Raw genomic sequence first — 22,576 nt, forward strand, 5'->3', positions numbered from 1 at the left:
TTTAATTGCCTCTATCTTCTTGGCTTAAAATCAATTTTCCTTTGACCACCTATGAAGCGCTTTGGGAAATGTAATCACATTGAAGATTCTATACAAATTTATAGTCCTGTTGTTGATAGCTGATGGGAAATGTTATACCAAAGACTTCAGATTTGTTTGTCCAAAGCTTATACCCACCGTGGTGAATTTTTCAGAGAGGCAAGCAGTTAACCCTGAAGCGCCGTACCTCAAATTGAGGTATGGTGTTCATGCTATGATCAGGAAGACGGTGGCATTACATGCTCAGTTTTACTGTTTGTTATACTGCTTCTGAGGAGTTGAGCCGTCTTGTAGAGAGTTTTCAAATCTGCACTTGTCAGATAGTGATCAACCAAAGATGATCCTTTTTGCGAAGATTTTAAGGAAAGATAACCAGGATACCTTTGTTTCCAATGTGATGACCCTGGTGGTGGAAAAATGGAAAATGAGTCAACCTTCCATGCTTAGCTTGGTAAGCCAATACTGAGTCTTAATAGATTTTCAGTTGGCACAGCTGATACTTGACCAGCAAGCTAAGCTACTGAGAGACCTGTTTTGCAGAGGGAGGCAAGGATTCCATACAATGCAAGATGTTGCCTTCATTGGATGATATTCTTAACTTCACAGCTGGGAGAAACTTAGTGCTCTGTACTTGTAATATATATGGCACTAACAGGGCATGTGATTACGCTTCTGCTAAAGTGTTTGGGACAAGAGGAAAGATTGGAAGGGTCTCCTCCAAAGGACTCTATATTTAGGTAATTATGGCATTTCCCAACAGTGTTCAACTATCTCATGCAAATAGAAACTATGCTTGTGTGGATTTCTTATAGCATGATTTAAAGCTGTAATCCTGGTGATGAATTTTGGTGTATCAAGGTACCCAACCATCAGAAAAAATTGGAAATTTCTGAAGTTTAATTGAGTTTTAGAAATATTGTTCAGTATGACACAACTCAAATATGTGGGAAGGCATGAATCTCGGTGTTTTTAAGGATATAAAACCAGATACAAAATTGTTTTACAACAGTTTGAGTTGAGTGAGAGAAAAATAAAAAAGATAGTGAGTGGATGTTAGTATTTACTAGATATTAGATTTATTATTTCTAATGCTAGCTACTTAACATTTTGGCATGCTTTAATATCTGAACACTTCTCATTAAACTCTGCAGTGACAAGCTATTCTCTGTATTTCAAGATAACCACTAACTAGGGGCTCCTTAATCAGAGAAGGGAGGGCTGAAGACACTGCAACAATTCCATTGGTGATCTGAATGATGATCTGAGATCATCTGAAAGGATTGTTCAAGGTGGCTCCATTTAAAGTGCTTTCTTCTGGAGCTGAGGATGATGATTAGTGTATGAAGTATTTTTTTGCAGGTGCAAGCTGGAATTGTAAGCAAATGTTTGGCCCATGGGATCAGTTGCTGCAGTGCCTGCTGACTGTAATGGCAGCAGGTCTGCTGTTCCAGGATTCCATAGTCAGAATTTTTTTCTGGAAGGAGCAACCAATACTGCCAAGAAAACTCTCAAATAATTTGAACAAAGATAATTAAGGCATCACTGTAATGCACGCCTCAATCTAGCCCGACTCTTATTTTTTAAAAGATTTATAATATGTAATTTATTGTTTACAAATATCTGCAGGGACTGAAGTCAACCAAAACTTGTCTTTTTCAAGATGACTGTTTTAACATATGTTGAAGGGCGCATAAAGCTGCGTTCATTGCAAACCATCTCATTTTAAACTAGAGTAGTTAATGGTGTAGGAATACATTTAACTGTTGCGCCACAAAAATGTAACCTGCATTATAAGAATTCTCAAGTAATTGAAATATTTTGTTAAGGTCTTCCAGGGGATATAAAAGTTGCTTAGTATGGACTACTTGACACAATTTCCATAAAATTCAGTACAGGGTTTATTGGTTTCCGATTAAAACATACCCATTTATATAAATTGCATATTGAGACTTGGGTCGCAAAAACACAGTTTAGCTACTTTCATCTTGTTGTACTAGCATCGTTAGTGTTGCTACCTCCCTAGGCGCAGCAACCCCAAACAGTACCCAGTTTTTAAAAAATGGGCAGATCTTAGTGACACCAGCAGGTTTCGTTAGGGGTTAACATCTGCTTCATCAGAGCTGTGCTTTGGACCTGTTAGAACTATCACAGTAATACAACAGTGTAAAAGCGGCTCTTCATATTTGAATGTTAAGATGGTCAAGTTATAAGCGATGATTAATAAATTACCCGTTTAATGTTAACTTAGGGCTTCCAGTTTTTTTTTTTAAATTTAGCGTACCCGATTTTTTTTTTCTTCCATTTAAGGGGCAATTTAGTGTGGCCAATCCACCTAACCAGCACATCTTTGGGTTGTGGGGGTGAAACCCACGTAGACACGGGGAGAATGTGCAAACTCCACACGGACAGTGACCCAGGACCGCGATATGAACCCGGGTCCTCAGTGTCGTAGTCCCAGTGCTAACCACTGCACCACCTGCCGCCCTGGGCTTTCAGTTTTTAAACAATGGAAGATTATTACCAGCATTCTGTTAGTCAAGGCCTTTATCTCAATTGCTTGAATTGACCCTGTATTTAAATACATTTAACTAAAATAAATATATATAAAAATATACTGTACTTTATTTAGCATGATATGTTTAGTAAATTAATATCCCGATCTTGGTTCACATTGTATATAACATGCTGCTAAATTAGCTGTGCAAATTTTCCTTGCATCTAACGTTTGCATAAAAAGCAGGTGACTGCAAAATACATTTTAAAATATTTTCTGAAAAAGATTGAGAGGTTTTAGAAATGAACCCTTGTATTTTTATCAAGTTGGTAAATCATGCTCCCATTTACATTTTTAATTACTTTAATATCAGCACATGTACAATGAGCCGACTGGCCACCATCTGCTGTGCCACTCTTTGTAAGACCTTTTCAGTCCAGTTTGGATGATTACATGATTGGCATTAAATGTTACTTGATCGAGCAAACAAAATTTTGGCTTTAGAACAAATTAATAGTTAATACTTGTCAGCTATTATTCATATTGCCCTGTGTTGTTACCTAACTAGTTTACATAAATGCAGCTAATTTTGAAAAGTAGATTGGGAATTATATTGATATTATTGAAAAATTAACGCATTCCAGTCGATAACTGAGCTTCTGGACTATCTAATATTTTAGTTACAGAATGTTCATTTGATTTTGTTTCAAACATCCAGTTTTCATTGTAAAATCTAGCATTGCTCCAAAATTAACATGCAATTTTTCTGTATAAAGAAGCTTTGCCAATGGTCAAAGGATGTCTGGAAGTGGACTGCAATTCAAATTAATTTTGGATAACAGTTCAAAGGGTGTTGTTGTCTTCATGAAAAATGATATGCCAATCCTTTTTGTCATATGTGTAACAACAGCATAAAAATGTCATATCATGTATGTGCTGTTGTGACAAATGATGTAGTGTTCTTTGTGCACACAAACAAAAAAGATTGACCAGATGCTTTTGCATGATGACCAGTGTGAAATCAGAACATATTCAAATTTTAAAAATGAAGCAAAATGTCACAGGTGCTAGAAATTTGCTCACTTTGGGTCAGTGAGGCTAGCTAGCTGTTGACTGTCCATACACTGGTCTTAAGTCTTACAGGCCTAGTATAAATAAGCAATGAGTGTCTTTGTTTACGAGCAGATATTTTAAAACAAAAAATTCTTTTTTTCAGGCAGCTGAATTTTGTGAGTTGCCTAGTGTTTTACTTTAGCAAAGATTAAAACTTAGCAGAAAAATCAGGTTTAAAAGTTTGAATGATTTCTTTCTGCTTGAGCATACTAGAATAGTCAGTTGATGGGTTGTTTTAAATTTCCAAGACCTATATTTCTATTGATTTTGAGTTTGAGCAGCCATGACTAAAGCTTCAGTTGCCTCCTTGGTTTTCTTTAGTTTGTCATTTATATTTGGCTGTTTTCAGACTGTTATCAGAGATGTGCCTGCTCACTACTGGTGGATTCTTTCTCCTCCTAGTCCCCACCAAAGAAAATTGGCACCATATGTGCATGTGTACTTCTCAAGAGGTGAAGATTATGAAGTATCTAGTTTTTATTGACTAAAGTCTTTCATCTTTTAGTATATTTAATACATTTTCTGCCTTTCCTGCAGAGGATGGTTCATTCCAGATTATAATTTAATGGGTTCAGGTTCCCTTTGCAGTTTTGTCCAAGTAGAGTTCTCTCTGAGCATACATCAACAACTTGCATTTATGTTGTGCCTTTAGCTGAGTTAAAGGTCCCAAGGTACTTCACAGGAGCATTGTGAAACAGAATTTGATAGTCAGGTGAGGAGATATTAGGGACAGAGAAGCAAAAACCTTTTTAAAGTAATAGATTTTTAAAAGTTTATTACAGGAAATGGGAGAAAAGTTTAGGGAAGCAATTTCAGAGCCTAGGGCCAAGACAGTTCAAGGAATGGTGGAGAGATCAAAGACAAGAGAATACAAGAGATTAGAATTGGAGGATTGTAGGTTTGAAGGAGGTGCTGAGATAGGAATTGATGAGGCCATTGAAGTATTCTATAACATATAAATAGAGGTGTTGCTGGATCAGGAACCAGTGTAGGACATTGAACACGGTGTGATGGATGAAAGGGGCTAGGTGTCCAGTTAGGATGTGGATCGATGTAGAAGTGTCAGTATACTTGAGAGCTGTTAAAGAAGAGTTTAATCCCGTCCATACCCAACATTCCTCCATTATTATTTCCCAACAAGGGTCATTAGATGATGATCTGGAATGGCAGCTCTTTCTATTTTGTTCCTTGTCCCAGCCCTGGCCCTGAGATCATATATAGCCTTCCTGCTGCTGCAACTGCGATAAACTAACTCTGTAAAAGGCTAGAAATTAAGCCTGATGCTTTCTTTGTTCAGTATCACCAGGGGATTTATTGCATGAAACTATGGAAACTGAGGAAAATTTACCTGTCAACTTGAAATAACCTTTTGTGAAAAACTAATTTGGAATCCTTAAATATTTGCATATTCGAAGTTCATCAGCATCTCTTTCCTTGTGGTGTCAGCATATGGAAAATACTGCAAAGTCATAGTATTCAAAATTCATGCATGATTTCTGTTGTGCAATTCTTTGAAAAGGAATCTAGAGAAACACGGAACAATTTTTCGAAATGTTACATAAACATGAATCTTTTCTGATTTAAGATAATTATTGTAATTATCCAGCGGTTAATCTGATTTTTACCTAGGATAATTCAAAATGAGATATAGATTGGGAATTTTAAATATTACCATTGGAAAATTTCAGTCAAAGTTTCTTCACATAGCCATTTCTAGTTGCACCCTGTAACATTTAACCTCTATCTCTGGTGCTTGACAGAAATGGTCCAAGTGTAAATTATAATTATAATTTTAATTCTCAAAGTTGCATTATTTGGTAGCTTTTTGCTGTTGCCCTGTGAGCCATTTTAAGTTCGATTCAGATAACTCTTGCACCCAGATATTATAAACTTATGTAGATGTAGTATTCAAACATAGGAATTAATCATTTAGATTAGAATTTTATTACAATACTTTTTTTAGAAAAGTGTTTTAATGTTGGTCAGCCACCTATTTTTATATTTCTGCCCTATATCCAAGCTTAACATTTTCTAGAAAAACCATCAAGAAGAGACTATTTATTGTAATTTTTTTCTTTTCCCTCTTGCCCTCTGACAAAAAAACATGACAAATAATTTCAGATACCGTACAAAAGTGTTATCTGGAATGCAAATACTTCATTAGATTGAACAAAGCAAATGTAGAATAGTTTGTGTTCAGTGCTAGACTGAATAAAAGCCACAAAGTGGTGAAAAGTTTACACTGGTTTCACATGGGTAAGTAATTTTTGCATGGCATTTTTTCAAACATTTTTCGTGTGCTTAGGTACATCCAAGCAGAAGTCCAGTCCCCTGCAGGTAGCGGAACAGGATGTCCAGCCCTTCCACGAGTACCAGCCTTTAGAATGCATTGTGGAAGAGACGGAAGGCAAGCTGACAGAGCTGGGACAAAGAATTAACGCAATTGAGAAGGCACAGTTGAAGTCACTAGAGTTGATTCAGGGAGACACTTTAACCAAAGACAAGATAGAAGAACTAAAAAAGAGCAGAGAAGAGCAAGTCCAGAAGAAGAAAAAGATTTTGAAAGAGCTGCAAAAAGTTGAAAGGGAATTGCAGCTGAAAACTCAGCAGCAGTTTACCAAAGAGTACTTGGAAGCCAAGGGTCAACAGCAGACGCTTCAGCTCCAGCAACAACAGCAGCAATGCCCACAAGGAGGACTGTTCCCCCAAGTGGGGACTGATGACTGTCTGCCAGAGGAAGACTTTTCAAAGTTGCCTCAGGTGGACACCATCTTGCACAGAGATGGCCAGCAGCAGCCACCTGCAACCCAAATGGGGTTTATTCCTATCCAACCATTAGCAACACAAGTGTCGCCAAACTTTACTAGTTCTGTTTATCCTATCAATAACGTACCTGATCTACAGCGAGTAATTGTGAACCAGCCTCTGTTAGGACAGGCACAACTTGCTGGACTTGGGCAGGGACTCTTAGCTCAAGCACCTGATGGATTAATGGTTGCAACTCCAGCACAGACGCTAACTGACACTCTTGATGACATCATGGCAGGTGGGTTAAGAATTGGTCAACTTTACCTTTTACTTTTGCTCACATCTACTAGCTTTTAGGTACAAATGGACTTTTTGTTAGATACATTGAAACACAGAACTATAGATTTAACAGCACACTAATGCTTTAATCAAACTATTGCAATAGCAAGGCTGTTTAAGCCAGCTGACTAATACCATACCTTTCAAATAATTCTTGATTCTTGAAATGCACATGCTGGAAGTGCAGAGAAGGTAATCTTTATCTGAAAGAGGAAGTAAGACTTATGTTTTGACTATCCATCACAACTGAACAGCCCTTCTAAGAGCCAACTGTTGGCTTTTCTTTTCCTATTAGATGCTTGTTAACTTGCTGTGCATTGTCAGCATTTTTTATTTCCGATTTTCAGTTATAAGAAATGTTCTTTATAATTTCTCATTGACACTTTTATCTCAAGATGAAAAACAAAATGGACTTAAAAATCACAAACATTAGCATGAAAATATAATCAGAATTTTCTTTGCTAAAAATTGGCACATTCTTCCATTCACATGTATAAATGCCTGAGACTTGATCTCAATTTTGACTATTCTTCTGCCCCTTTAACCTTTTATGTCATAATTTTGTAACTAGTCTGTCATTTTTATTGACTGTTGCCCTACAATGGTTTAAACCATATGAAGCTAAAATAAAGGGTATTGTACAACTTGGACAGTTTTATGTCACATTTTGTTACTACAAAGCCAATACCACTTTGAATAATGTAATCTGTGTGATATAGCGGCAGTTAAATTGGAATAAGTCTAGGATTCAGCTTCGGATAATAAACCACTTCAAAGAGGTTATTTTGCATCAGTGGCTTTGCACCAGCTACAATCTGGCTGCTGCAGCACAACTTTTTTTTAAACTTCCAGACAACCACTAACTTGAATTTATATTTTAATGTTATTCAATGGCTGTTTGCGTTATTGTGGAGTGAACAGTGAAGCTCATTTACACGTATAATTGCAGGTACTGCCATTAAACAGTAGTTTAATATAACTGCAGCACTTCCAGTAAAAGTTCAAAATCAAAAATTAAATTTTGCATATCAAGAAACCAAAATTTCGCCTCCTGTTTCAAATAAAGTTGATGTGCTTCAAAAGCTCTTTTAATGTATTTTTATTTTCCAATCCAAATGCTTTACTCTTTAAGAATATGATCCTAAATTAATTGATTCTAACACTCACTTCTGAGGTATCCCTTTTATGAAGGACAAAGGATCTGTGTAATTTTCTAAAATGGGCAAAACTTTAAATATCATGTTTTATCAATGTGTTCTAGGCCTTAAGACTTTTAAGGTATTTTGTCAACTATGGTGAATACTTGCAGTATTAAGATTTTGAGTTATTGCTTGGTGAAAATGTCAGGGGCTAGCTTATTGTTTCAGTAATGGTGGTCTGAATAAATGTAATGGTAACTCTGATGTTTATGAAATATTGCAACAAGTAGATTGAAATCAAGTAACTTGATGATAATTGCAAACTTTAGGCCCTATCTTTTAAATATGCTAATTTGAAGTGTCTAAACAGAAAGTAATGGAAATAAGTTGTCACAGTCTACACTTTTCTAGTTTCATAAATGTGGTTTTCTTATGCCAGATTATATTTGATAGTCGGGGGTGTTTTTCAATTAGTTTGAGAAGATGATGTAAAATTTGGATTCAAAATTCCAAATATAAATGGACATTTTTGAAAAGGTGCTGAATAGTTTAGTCATCAGGAATGCGGTTTGCTTTTCAGATTTAATTGGATTTTAGCTCCAAGAGAGCACGTAAGACTCCATCTTACTGAATTTATTTTGGTGAACTGTGGTAGATGTTTGTGTTTTAAAACTTGTTATTGCTACAATGGTGAATTATAACAGTGGCACCTAGTGGTAGTATGATGACAGCCTAGGATTTTGTTCAAATTTTATTGCAAACAAAACCTCTCCCACATCAGGATCAAAACGCAACCAGTCACTTGAATATTAGCAGAACTTAATTTTTTGCCCTCATCTCTGTTGTAATTTCATGTAATTCTATGCATGCCAAATGTATTGTGAATCGTTAATTTGGATTGACGTTGCGTGAAAATGGGTTGAGTTTTTTAAAAAATTCTAATTTTTTCAACGGAAACATAATATCCGTTTGACATTAAAATATAACTGAATTATGCTCTTTGCAGCAGCTTGGAATGGATAGCAGTTACATTTCAAAAATTTACTTTTTACCCCTGCAGAAGGGGTGAGACTCCTGCTGTCCTCCTGTGGAGGTGAGATTCTCACTTTAAAGCATTTGTCCACTTACTTGCATTGTCCTGTACCGTTTACCTGCAGCTAAGAGCTGAAACCAGCAACTGCAAGTTGCACTAAAGATTCTGGGTGTGTGGAGGAGAAGGCAGTCTGTATTTTTGTATTTCCAATTGTTAATTGGAGTTGAATTTGAATTGAATTCAAAATGAATTAACGCCATTTCAGAAATCTACAGTCTGCTTTCAAACACTCCCAGATCAGGCACAGCTCAAGCAGGTTAGAGTAAGGCTCCGACAGTAGTTCTGTTTCTCAACCTTAACCATGGAAGAATACTTATTACTTTTGCCAGTGTGATAATTCCCATGCCATTGATCCAATAGCCTCTTGGTGAGATTGCTAAATTTAGGTACAATTTTATACTCTGGTCCATGTCAACTTGGATCTGGATAGATGTTGCTCAAAGTAATTTCATACAGGGCCATTATAGTGAACTGCTCGGAGAACTTTTCATCTCATCAGTTGGGAGCTGGACTTAAAGTCAGGTTCAAAAGTTCAAAAGCTAAGATCTTATTCACTGTAATTTATACTCTGGTTTGCCTTCATTACTATCCAAGGAACAAAATTGGGGACAAATTTGCAAATATTGCAAGAACCTTGTGTTACACTAAAGTATCATTTATAGTTTTCAAATCTTTCTAAAGCATTCTAATTTCTTTGTCTCTTCCTGATCATGAATCCTTTAGGAATTGTTCCTGCTCTAAAATGACTGTTTGTTTTTAGGGCAGTGACCTTGCAGGAAACTAAATTAAATTAGCCAGTATTTTGGCACATTATTGCTGTGGTGATTTTATTTTTTTTGCTTGAAAGTGCATTTCAGGACAAGAGGTTCAGTTGTGATTATTCCTACCACACACACACACACATATATTTACAGAAAATCACTTGCATGTACTGTCCAGGCTTGAGTACATCGAAAGAATGGGCACTTAACTGAAAATTCAGGACTACTTGACTGGCTTGGAGCAGTCGATAACATCCAAAATGAGAAGGATACTGAAAATTGTTCAGTGTAGGAACTACTCCGAAAGTTCAGTTAACGGCTGTACATCAACTTGGGTACTATTTTTAAAGAAGAAATTCAACTATTTTTAAAATCAGCAATTTGGGGGGGCTCATTTTAGATCAGCAGACTTTTCACTCTGCAGGAAGGTGAATCCCTGGCAGTAAATTGCAAAAGACAGACATCAGTTATACAAAGGCGATATTATTGATAAGAATTTTAATGCATTGACAGAAAGTGTGCTAGTGAATTTTAAAAAAATTTTGTGCAAGAAGCAAATCTGCTCAGGCAGGCAAAATCTAATCATCCATCTCCCCCTGGAATTCCAGGTTCTAAGGCCTGTGGGTGGGTCCCAAATTAAAAATCATTACTTCCTGTCGCCTGGCTAGAATATTAAACATTTTGAACACCAAAACAGATTATCTGGCCATTGGTCTTGTTATTATATGTGGGAACTTGTATAAATTGGCTGCTGTGTAGCATGTTATAACAGGCCTTAGCTAAAAAATAATTGTTTTCAATATTTATATCAATTTAGCAAACAACTTACACCCCTGTTTTCCGAGGAAGATTGAAATACAGCTCTTGTTCAGCTTGCAAACTGAATGCCCTGGGTTAAGCTTTTTTGTTTAACTATAGTTTAAAATTTATGGGTTTTTAATGAGATTCTTACCCTTTTTGGAAAGGATGATTAAGATTATATTTTCCAGTTTGATATGATATGCAACTTCTCTATAGTTCTGCTAGCAGCTGTTTTTTAAATAAATTATTTTCAGATTATTCCTGTACTTTTTCTTATACGGACTGTACTGAAAAACATGTATGCATATAAGATTGAAGCATTTTAATTCAGAAAAGCTATAGAAAATATATTTTTGCAACCTTTTATTGTAACATATTTCATTCTGGGTTCACAAAAGCCAACATTATTTTCACTTGCATTAAATGTTTTTGGAAATAATCCTGTCTTGACCATTTTTTTCATCAACTGGTCCAGCTATTGATCACTGAGTGTATGGAAATGTTTATGCTCCTTGTCCTGCTGGGCTGGTGTATCCAAATTTTTGTTTGATTTCAATATCCTGTACACATTTATTAAGCTTGTTCAGGGTTTTTTGATGAAGAAGAATCCTAGTTTATTAAAACATTCCTTGTAGCTTTTTTCCCCCATTGCCATTGGGGATCAGCCTCCACAAATTCTATATTATCTCCAGGTTACAGCGAGTCATTAAGTCACTGATAAGTAGTAAATGGAGCAGTTTTAAAGCTTCAGTATGAATTCTGGAAATTTGAATTTAACTGATCCAGATCTTGTTTACTTTCAGTATTCATATTTCTTGGACACAGTGAGCTTTGAATTAACAAACCCCTTTTGATCTCTTTCAACTCCTTTTTACTCCCCCAGTAGTGTTCTGTGCCACATATGGAGTTACCATATCTGACTTCATTTCAAGTATGAATTACTTTGCATTTGTCTTTATTGAGCTTAATTTTTCACTGATCAACTTGGGTCCATTTTGAGTTTGTTGTCACATCTCAGCTGCCTCGTTGCTTGGTGTCCTCTGTAAACCTAACCACTGTTGCAATTACAAATGTGTATGAGGAACAGGAGGGATCCTGCCTTCAGTTCTAGCGTACCATACTTTCCCCACTCTGTTATGATCTAGCTCCCTTTATGACTCCCTCCAGCTAATTACCACTTCATAGCTTGTACCCAGTGGCTTAATTTGCAAGTGTTTTTCATGCAGTACTTTATTAGGGGTCTTTTGAAGCCAAGAACTTTGTCATATGCTTTCCCTTATTTTCTCCTCACCAGAGTTGGCAAATATATATTATAATGCAGAGCAAAGTTAGTTGAGAATGGATGGCCTCAAGTTTACCTCTTGTTTTGTACCTTATTCACTGATCTCAGCAAGAAAGCAATAATATGAATAAGGGAGAGTATAAATCAGGCAGGATACTAATTCCTAATGCTTATTTGAGTACCTTTATTGAAGTGCTCACCTGGACATGTGGAATGAGTCTATGATGGGGCTGAGCTGTGAAGCTCCACATGATCAAGTAGCCTGCGATTTGACATCATCCATACTTGGTGAAGCATGGAATTTTAGGTGACATACTGGAGATTTAGCATCCTGTTGTAGGAAAGAACTTCAGTATGTGGATCATTTTGGGGGGGGCGAAAAGGACTTAATAGCCATTGAATTACTTTTGAGTGTAGGAAAATACAGCAGCTGATTTCCAGACAAAAGATCTCACCAATAGCAAATGAGGTGAATTACCAGTTATCTTGATTTTGGTGATTAAGTGTAGCTTTGTTAGCTAGCAATGTTGTTTATGCCTATTTGCACATGAAGTGTGCATTTCATTTAAAAGACCGCACCTCCAACACTGTTGCACTTCCTTCGTACTTGGGTGCCAGTTTAGATTATCTGGATTCAAGAGTACGATCAACTGTGTTGGTAGGCAAGGAGAGGATAAAAGAAAAAGCACATTTTCATAAATTACATGCTACCTTCTCCCACCCCACCCCTCCTGGTGTGCATATTCTTGCTGTTTCTGGATTAAGTTAATTTTGCTGCATTATCGCCCCCAAATTGCACCTTCAATGCCTTTAACTGGCATTCTTTATGACCAATATGGTGATTATTGGTGCACTGTTCGATCACCAAGAACATCATAATCAAGTCCATTGTCTATAATAGGCACGTTTCCCAGTTGATAGTGATCAGAAATGATAACTTTTCCTCAACTAAACTATGCATTCTCTGTCCCCACCCCACTCAAACCCACAATATGTTCATGGATGCTGAGGTATAATTGTAGTGTCACCAGCTTGGATCTGTTTGGACTCTGAAGACTAAGATGAAAATTGCTATCTTTTTGGTCTGTTTAGTTAAGTAAATGTTTCATCTACCTCCTGATTCACTGGGAGCCCATATTTTCAATATTTAAATTACATTGCTAAATATTACATATTCATTTATTGTGTTTCCTCTCATACAGGAAATGACAAATTGAATAGTACTTGTTTGGCATCTAACCTTTAGTGGTTGCAGAGATGGTTGTCAGAGTTTGGGATTAGTTTATCACACTACCTTCAGGAATAATGCATGGCACTGGGAGGGCAACAGGAAATTTCATCAAATCAAGTTGCTTTAGTTGAACTTCTATTTTCAGGTGGGCTGGGGAATGAGAGGATGTTTTCCCTTTCAAACAATATTTCCATCTTGGGGGGAAAAAAATTCTATATCAAAGAATTCTACTTGTAATTTTTTTAAAATCACAGAGGTCAGAAAAGTAACTGCATTTTCAGTTCCTAAGTGGTATGAATTAATTCAATAACAGGAGAAATCAGCAACACCTGATGCTTCCCATCCTTGATCTACCATCATTTAAAGATTCATTTGTTCTGAAGGCAGCTAGGTCATAAAAATGAGCTAGAGATTGTGTTCTATGAACAAAATTTGATTAACAGGCATGGACAACAGAATAACCGACATACACGGTGCATTTCCATCCTTTACTCACCCTAATTTTGAATTACTTTTTTTCTAAGGGGGTTTACTTTCTAAGATCAGATTTATTGAGTTATAAAAGTTTGTATGAAGTTGGGGCAAAGTGGAGGAGCACTTCACTCTGACTCATGTCATCTCTGTTTTGAAGTGCCTGATGTTGCCGCAATGGAAAATAAATTACATTCCTGAAATCGGCCACTGCTGTAAAAATTCAAACCCATGCCGTTATTTCTGTGGAGTAGAGAGACAATTTGCTGCAGATTTCATCTAGTTCCCACTATATTATACCACTCGGACTCTTGGAGTCCAGAACTAGGTGTTCTTGCTCAATAGTTAAGAAGAAATAAAGTCAACTTGAAGGAGACCGTCTACTATCTTGTTAACATTCTGTTTCCAGATGGAAAGGGACCAGTTTACTAAAATTTCATTCTCAACAAACAATGGTTAGAAAATGAATTTTGACATTTGACCGGAATTCTGGGTAATTCGATGGTTGCACAAAATGTACTAATTTGGGGTTTCCTTACCTGAAACCACATAGAATCCTCTAAATGATTTTGTTTCCGGATTAAAACACTTGTTGTCAGGGCAGTTAATTAGCCGATTCTTTCAATTGCAGACAGCAATTTTACCCTCTGACTGGCATTTTCCTTTGTAATTTTTAAAGAAATTGATTGATAGTTGAGATTACTTTGACCTTTCAATTTAACCAAATAAATCTGGAACTGAACAATTATCGTAGAACTTGCAGAAATCTTTATTGAAAGAATATCAATATTCTTTATGTTCTGTTGATATACATTCAACTTTTTTGATTCATAATTTGAATATTATCAGATTTTAATTTTAGAACCTTCATGGTTTTTCGAGGAGTAAAGCTAAAAGGGTGCCATCCTTGATACAGTTCAACATTATTAAACATCCTCAATGGAGATTCTTCAATTCTCTGCAGTTCCTAAATATGTTATTTCCTTATTTAAGCATGTTATGTAATACTGTCTTGTAAAATATTAGCAAAACAATGGGACAGCTTTCTGAGGCACTGTTGGTTATGTTAGGTTTGTCTTAAACACAATATTACATTTTCACCAATGGCATTTTAAGCAGAATGGCATTTTGGTTTTATTTCTTAATAATTCAATTCTAGGTTATGTTTGCAAAATGTTGAAAGTGGCATTGCTACAAATTATGTTTGGACTTTTCAAAATGTGCTTGGTCTTTGCTTGTATGCATCTAGCAGAACCCTATAGTTCTTTCTCATTTTGAGGAAATAACAACTTTTGTTTTGCAGCAGTGAGTAGTAGAATGCCTTCTGGACCGAATCCTCCTTCCCACACTACAACACCCCCTACTCCTCAGCCTCGTACTCAAACTCCCAGTCCAGTTGTTTCTCCTTCATCAATGCTGCCTCTCTATCCTTCAGTTGAAATTGATGCGCAGGTAAATATTCTGTAAGCATGTAACACACCAGGGAATAGTCAAGTACAATTTCTTTGGAACATATTTTAATGAATTCTACAATATTTTAGATGCAGTTGTTGATGCTTGTGATACTAAGGTTTGGAAGGTTATTTTTCAAAATGTGAATGCCTTATGATTGTGTCCAGTTAGCCTGACACCAGTAGTAGGGAAAATACTAGAATCTATTCGAGACATGATATTGGAGCACTTAGAAAATCTCAATGAATGGAGCTATTACAGATTTATGAAAGAGAAATGGTGTTGACAGATCTCTATTTTTGTGCATATAGCTAATAGGGTGGGTGAGGGGGAAGCAACGGATGTAGTGTATTTGGATGATCTTTTCAATAAGATGCCACACAAGAGTTTATTGCACAAAAGTTTGACTTGAGGTCATTTATTAGCATGGATTGAGTAATGGTTAACCAACAGAAAGCAGAGTAGGAGTAAATGGATTATTTTTAGAATGGCAGGCAGTAATTAGTAGAGCACAAGAAGAATCAGTGCTTGGACCTCAGCTATTTATAATCTGTTTTGCCAATTTAGTTGAGTAATGCATCTAACTTGTGGAGAGCAAGACACTGCTAAAGAATTTTGCCAGATTAAATGAGCAAGGATGTGGTAGATTGAATATAATGTGGAGGAATGTAAAACAATCCAGTTTGGTTGGAATAATAAAATGAGTGTCTTTGTACATTAACCGTAAAGTTAATGTGTACATACAGTAAGTGATTAGGAAAGAAAATGGCATGTTAGACTTAAAGGGATTGGACTATAATGGTGCAAAATCTTGCTGAACGTGAGTATATGGCCTTAGTGAGAGCACACCTGGACTATTTTGTACAATTTTAGTCTCCTTTCCAAGGAAAGATATACTTACTTTGAAGTGAGTACATCAATGATTCATTGGGCTGATTACTGGGATGGGAGGCTTGTGTTTGGAAGGAAGATAGAGTAGACTAGGCCTATATTCCCTAGAGATTAGGAGGGTAAGTGGTAATCCTATTGAACGTGTAAAATTCTTAATGAGTTTGATAGGATAGATGCTGGGAAGATCCTTCCCTTCGCTGGAGAGTCTAGAACTAGGCTCACAGACTTCGAATGACCAGTCAACCATTTCTGATCAAGATGAGACGTTTCTTCGCTTGGCGTGCTGTGATCCTTACTAATGCTCTACAATGGAGATCTGTGGATTCTTAGTCATTGAGTATATTTAAGTCCAAGATCAACAGAGTCTTGGATACTTGAGGAATCAGGTGTTATGTGGATCATGCTGAAAGATATGACTGAAGCAAAAGATCAGCCATGGATCTTGCTGGATGACACAGCAGTCTTGGGGGAACCCAGTGGCTGCGTACCCCTATTTTTTTCATTCTCATGTTTTTATGCATAATTAATTTTTTGTAAATATTACTGCTTTTGAGTGTGTGAATGTAGGACTGCTTCTATATTACAATGTTGATTATACCTTAATTGCACAATGTGCTTTCTTTCTACTTAGACTGAGAGTAACCATGACACTGCATTAACGTTGGCTTGTGCTGGGGGACACGAAGAACTGGTTTCAGTTTTAATAGCTCGAGGTGCTAACATAGAGCACAGAGATAAAAAAGGTATGCATTAATTTGCCACTTAGATCAGTTTCCATTTCATGGAGTTACGTAAGACAAGACTTTGAGCATACCTTTGAGTGTATATATGCAATCCAGCACAATGGGAAATCTTTATTCTTGAATAGTGTTGAGAAATAATGTATTAATTGCTTGTTGCACACATATTTTAGCTCATATCCTTGTATCATCTGAATGCAGCTCCATTTACCAGGAAGATTCTCTTGCTCATGATATAATTATCTTTAGTTTTTCCTCTGCCGTAAAATTATTATTTTTAGATTTAATTTTTGGGATATAAACTCAGTTGCCCTTGAAAGACCGCCACCTTAAATTACTGCAGTCCATGTGGTGTAGGGACACCCACAATGCTTCTTTCTTGCTCTGTAGCGGTCAAATGCAACTGAGTGGCTTGCCAAGTCATTTCAGAGGGCAATTAGGAATCAGCTGTGGGGTCGCATGTTTGCCAAATCAGATAAGGATGGCAGATGTCCTCCACTGAAGAACATTAATGAACCAGATTAGTTTCCCTCTCTCTCTCCCCCTCCCACCCCCCCTCCCACCCCCCAAGAATACCAGTAATTTCATGATCATTATTAACGAATTAGTTTATTCCAGATTTATTAATTAATTGAATTCAAATTCCCTCCGCTGTCATGGCGGGATTTGTATCTGGTGAGCCCAGAGTATTAGTTCAGGAGTCTGGATTACCAGTCCAGTAACATTACCACTATGCTACTGTCCTCTTGTGTAACTTGATTTTGTGGAATTGGGATGTTCATTTGGAGGATGAAATTCAAGGTAATGTTTTGCAGTTATGAATCTGACTACCAAACCTTCTATACTAGTGAATGGAGCAGTATAGAAAGAATATGGGTCAAATTCGCAAATTCTCTTTGATTTCTTTGGTCAGATGGCCTTTGTCCATGCTATGAACTGATTCATACTGATGTTTATGCTCAACGTTATTTTCTTTCCACCTTACTTCATCTCACCATTTAATCATATACTATCCCTTTCTCCCTGTGAGCAAGGAGCTAACTAACAGGACATCAGAATGAACTTTTTGAGCTCACCAACCAGTGGTCAGCAAACATGACCACTTTAGATGTTCTGCATGTATTACCAAGAGTCAATATCTCTAGAAGTGACCACCAATATCTTTGGGAACGGCACTGATGACTAATCTGTATGTAGTTTGAGGATGGGTTTGCTCCATATATTTCTAGATTAAAATACTGTATCAATTCCATCTATATCCATATTGCACCCCATCTTAACTTTGGAGGTAGAGAACCATTCTCTTTATTGCACTGCTAAGCAAATCTTGACATTGTGTTTTGAGAAATCCAGAGTTTAGTAAAACTAGCTAGTTTTTATCTTTTTATTGGCATTTCTCATATTTATAAACAATTGTATATGTACATCACATTTTTCTTAACCGCGTTAATTTACTTTATTGCACAGAAGGATTGATCTTTTCCTTCCTTTAATTGACCCTACATACATTTCGGCGCCCTCTGGATCGGATCTCGGTTTTTTTTATTCTTAGCTTACTCCTCGTTGCTGGCCTCAAACAGGTCTTGGAACAGGCTGAATAACTGCCCCCATGTATCTAGGAAGCCGTTCTCCGACCTTCGGATGGCATACTTGATCTTCTCCATGTGGAGAAATTCCGAAAGGTCAGTGAGCCAGTCTGCAGCTATGGGTGCTGCTGCTGATCGGTAGCCAAGCAGGATTCTCCAGCGTGCAATTAGGGAAGCAAAAGCAAGGGCGTTAGCCCCCTTCCCCATGTGTAGTTCTGGCTGCTCTAATACCCCGAAGATTGCCACTATTGGGCATGGCTTCACCCTGACCCCCACAACCTTGGACATTGCCTCAGAGAAGGCTGTCCAGAACCCAGCAAGTTTGGGACAAGCCCAGAACATGTGGGTGTGATTGGCTGGGCCCCTCGGGTACTGTTCTCATTTGTCCTCCACCTCTGGGAAGAACCTGCTCATTCGGGTTCTGGTCAAGTGTGTTCTGTGCACCACTTTGAGCTGCATTAGGCTGAGCCTTGCGCAGGAGGAGGTGGAGTTAGCCCTGCTCCATGCTTTGTTCCAGAGACTCCACCCTACCTCTGTCCCCAGTTCGTCCTCCAATTTTTGTCTGGTCTCGTCCAGTGGTGTTCGAGTTCTGTCCAGTACTGTCCGTATATTTTCCCACAGAGTCCCCCCCCCATCCTTGCTGCTTGTGCCTATCGGGTCCTCTAGTAGTGTGGTTTGTGGGGGCTCGGGGTACCCTACTGTCTCTTTGCGTAGGATGCTTTATTTGGAGGTGTCTCATTTCCTGTCCTTTTGTTAGTTTCCACTTCCTCGTCAGTTCGTCCAGTGTGCCAGTCTGTGCCCTACGTAAAAGTCCCCGACCGTCAGTGTGCCCCCATCCCGCCTCCATCTTTTAAAGGTGGTGTCTAGCATGGCTGTGGTGGAATTTGTGATTGCCGCAGATGGAGGCCATGAGGGACAATTTAGTTAGCCTGAAGTGTTGTCTCAGTTGGGCCCATGTTCTCAGTGTGGCTGCTGCCACTGGGCTCATTGTGTATCTTGTTGAGGGGGATGGGAGTGCTGCTGGAGCCAAGGCCTGGAGGGTTGTTTCTTTACAGGAGCCCTCCTCCATCTGTAGAACTAACTCGTTGATAAAATTAGTATTCAAGCACCCCTTTGTGTGGAGGCGAATAAAATGGGTGAGTGTAAACTTCATTACTGATTAACTGATGTGGATGCTGGAATATTCTAGATATTAAATGGACATTTATAGGCAATGTTCAAATGTGAATTTAAAACACCTGTAAGATTTCAGCATTTTTATTCAAACAAATTTGAATATTATTCAGATATTTTTAGGGGGTCATTATTGTTGGTTCACCTGCCCTTAATTAAGGTAATGGTCAGCAAAAAACTGCTACCCTGATGAGATGGCCTTAGATTATGTTATTTGCCTGCCTTGGTATTGAAGCTTGCAGTGCATTTACTCAGAAGTTAACGAATGACATCCAGAATGACATCGTATTTATTGACTACAGATCCGCCTTTAATACCATAATCCTAGTCAAGCTCATAACAAAGCTCCAAAACCCAGGACTTGGCTCCTCACTCTGCAACTGGATCCTCTACTTTCTAACCCACCGACCACAATCAGTAAGAATAAACAACAACAACACCATCCACAATAGTCCTCAATAACGGGGCCCCGCAAGGCTGCGTACTTAGCCCCCTACTATACTCCCTGTGCACACACGACTGCGTTCCAACTCCATCTACAAGTTTGCTGCCGATATGACCATAGTGGGCCGGGTCTCGAATAACGACGAGTCAGAATACAGGAGGGAGATAGAGAACCTAGTGGAGTGGTGCAGCGACAACAATCTCTCCCTCAATGCCAGCAAAACTAAAGAGCTGGTCATTGCCTTCAGGGAGCAAAGTGCTGTACACACCCATGTCAGCATCAACGGGGCCGAGGTGGAGATGGATAGCAGTTTCAAATTCCATGGGGTGCACATCTACAAAAATCTGTCCTGGTCCACCCACGTCGACGCTGCCACCAAGAAAGCACAATGGCGCCTATACTTTCTCAGGAAACTAAGGAAATTCGGCATGTCCACATTAACTCTTACCAATTTTTACAGATGCAACATAGAAAGCATCCTATCTGGCTGCATCACAGCCTGGTATGGCAACTGCTCGGCCCAAGACCGCAAGAAACTTCTGAGTCGTGAACACAGCCCAGTCCATCACACGAACCTGCCTCCCATCCATTGACTCCATCTACATCTCCCGCTGCCTGGGGAAAGCGGGCAGCATAATCAAAGACCGTTCCCACCCGGCTTACTCACTCTTCCAACTTCTTCCATTGGGTCGGGCAGGAGATACAAAAGTTTGAGAACACTAACGAGCAGACTCAAAAACAGCTTCTTCCCCACTGTTACCAGACTCCTAAACGACCCTCTTATGGACTGACCTCATTAACACTACACCCCTGTATGCTTCACCCGATGCCGGTGTTATCTAGTTACATTGTGTACCTTGTGTTGCCCGATTATGGATTTTCTTTTATTTCCTTTTCTATTCATGTACTTAATGATCTGTTGAGCTGCTCGCAGAAAAATGCCTTTCACTGTACCTTGGTACATGTGACAATAAACAAACAAAAGAGAAGTCTTTTATCATTCAAGAGAAAGTCAAAAGAGGATCATGTTAAAATGGTCCTATAGCAACCCAACAAAAATCTCTTGTTTTACATTGATTTGGTGTTTCCCACCACGGGAATGCTGAAATCAAGAATTCAGAGTGAAGATCCAATTTTATCGACCACTTTAATATCACAGTTAACCATTCTATTCATTTAAATGCAGTCTATCTAATTAGTTTATTAAAATGCTTATCTATCTTTCTTCCCATTAGGTTTTACTCCACTTATATTGGCTGCTACAGCTGGTCATGTTGGGGTTGTAGAAATTCTATTGGACAAAGGTGCAGATATTGAAGCACAATCTGAACGCACCAAGGATACACCATTGTCGCTGGCATGTTCTGGAGGAAGGCAAGAGGTGAAAGACCTTTATGGTTAACTGTTCTGTATTGGTAGTTAAATAGAACTATAACATGGCAGTGTTGTGGATATTCCTTGATCCATTTTATTAATCTACAGTCCCTAGTTTGTTAATGAAGTGACCACCAAGATTTTAAAACAGCAGTTAAATAGAGAGCCAGCATAGATTTGTGAATAATTGGGAATGCCTGACAAATTTGAATTTTTTTTGTAAAGGTGACTAAAGTGGGGGGCTGCGAAATGCCTCTGGATTTTATTTATATAGTCTTATAGAAGGCATATGATAATGTGCCTGATCGACTTGGCAAAATTTGAAGCTCATGGAATGATAAATTATTGACCTGGTTAGGAAATTTATAAAAAAAAAAAAAAAAAAATATATATATATATATAAAAAAAAATTTTTAACACAATTTTTCTCCCTTACAAACAATAACCCCCCCCCCCCACCTCGTAACCAAAAAAAAAACGAGAAATCGGGCAGAGCAAGATATATACATGGCAGAATGATATATTTACACAGCTTTGTACACTGGCCCTCACCCGTACGTGCCAGTTTCCCCAACCCTTCATGTTATCTCTTGCTCATCCACCCTCCCAGGCAGTCCCCCCATTCCTCCTCCCCCCCCCCCCCCCAGGTTGCTGCTGCTGCTGACCAACCTTCCTCTAACGCTCCGCGAGATAGTCTAGGAACGGTTGCCACCGCCTGTAGAACCCCTGCGCAGACCCTCTCAAGGCGAACTTAATCCTCTCCAACTTTATGAACCCAGCCATATCATTTATCCAGGCCCCAAGGCTGGGGGGCTTCGCCTGCTTCCACATTAGCAAGATCCTTCGCCGGGCTACTAGGGACGCAAAGGCCAGAATGCCTGCCTCTTTCGCCTCCTGCACTTCCGGGTCGTCCACTACTCCAAATATTGCTAGCCCCCAGCTTGGCTTGACCCGGACTTTCACCACCTGAGATATTGCTCCCGCCACTCCTCTCCAGAACCCCTCCAGTGCCGGGCATGACCAAAACATATGGACATGTTTCGCCGGGCTCCCTGAGCACCTTCCACATCTGTCCTCTACCCCAAAGAACCTACTCAACCTCGCCCCAGTCAAGTGCGCTCTGTGGACCACCTTAAATTGTATCAGGCTGAGCCTGGCACACGAGGAGGAGGAATTAACCCTACCTAGGGCATCAGCCCACAGATCTTCCTCGATCTCCCCCAGCTCCTCCTCCCATTTACCCTTCAACTCTTCTACCAGCGCTTCCCCCTCTTTCAACTCCTGGTGTATTTCCGACACCTTGCCCTCCCCGACCCATACACCCGAGATCACCATATCTTGAACTTCTTGTGCCGGGAATTCCCTCACCTGTCGCCTCACAAAAGCCCTCACCTGCATATATCT

At 38.6% G+C, this 22,576-nt stretch overlaps 1 protein-coding gene across 7 annotated transcripts in view; it reads left to right on the plus strand.

The window, feature by feature from the left end:
* Positions 1-22,576, plus strand: part of ankhd1 (ankyrin repeat and KH domain containing 1) — a 253,244-nt gene that overhangs the window by 155,143 nt on the left and 75,525 nt on the right. For 4 of the 7 annotated variants that reach the window (XM_072512258.1, XM_072512260.1, XM_072512261.1 and 1 more), the window contains 4 exons: positions 5,952-6,692; positions 14,815-14,963; positions 16,486-16,597; positions 21,034-21,179. In XM_072512258.1, the coding sequence (XP_072368359.1) occupies positions 5,952-6,692; positions 14,815-14,963; positions 16,486-16,597; positions 21,034-21,179 (1,148 nt within the window). The remainder of the gene's footprint in view (positions 1-5,951; positions 6,693-14,814; positions 14,964-16,485; positions 16,598-21,033; positions 21,180-22,576) is intronic. The other 3 variants (XM_072512259.1, XM_072512263.1, XM_072512264.1) reach the window with 3 other exon arrangements.

This window comes from Scyliorhinus torazame, chromosome 7, assembly GCF_047496885.1.
Source record: "Scyliorhinus torazame isolate Kashiwa2021f chromosome 7, sScyTor2.1, whole genome shotgun sequence".
Lineage (NCBI taxonomy): Eukaryota > Metazoa > Chordata > Chondrichthyes > Carcharhiniformes > Scyliorhinidae > Scyliorhinus > Scyliorhinus torazame.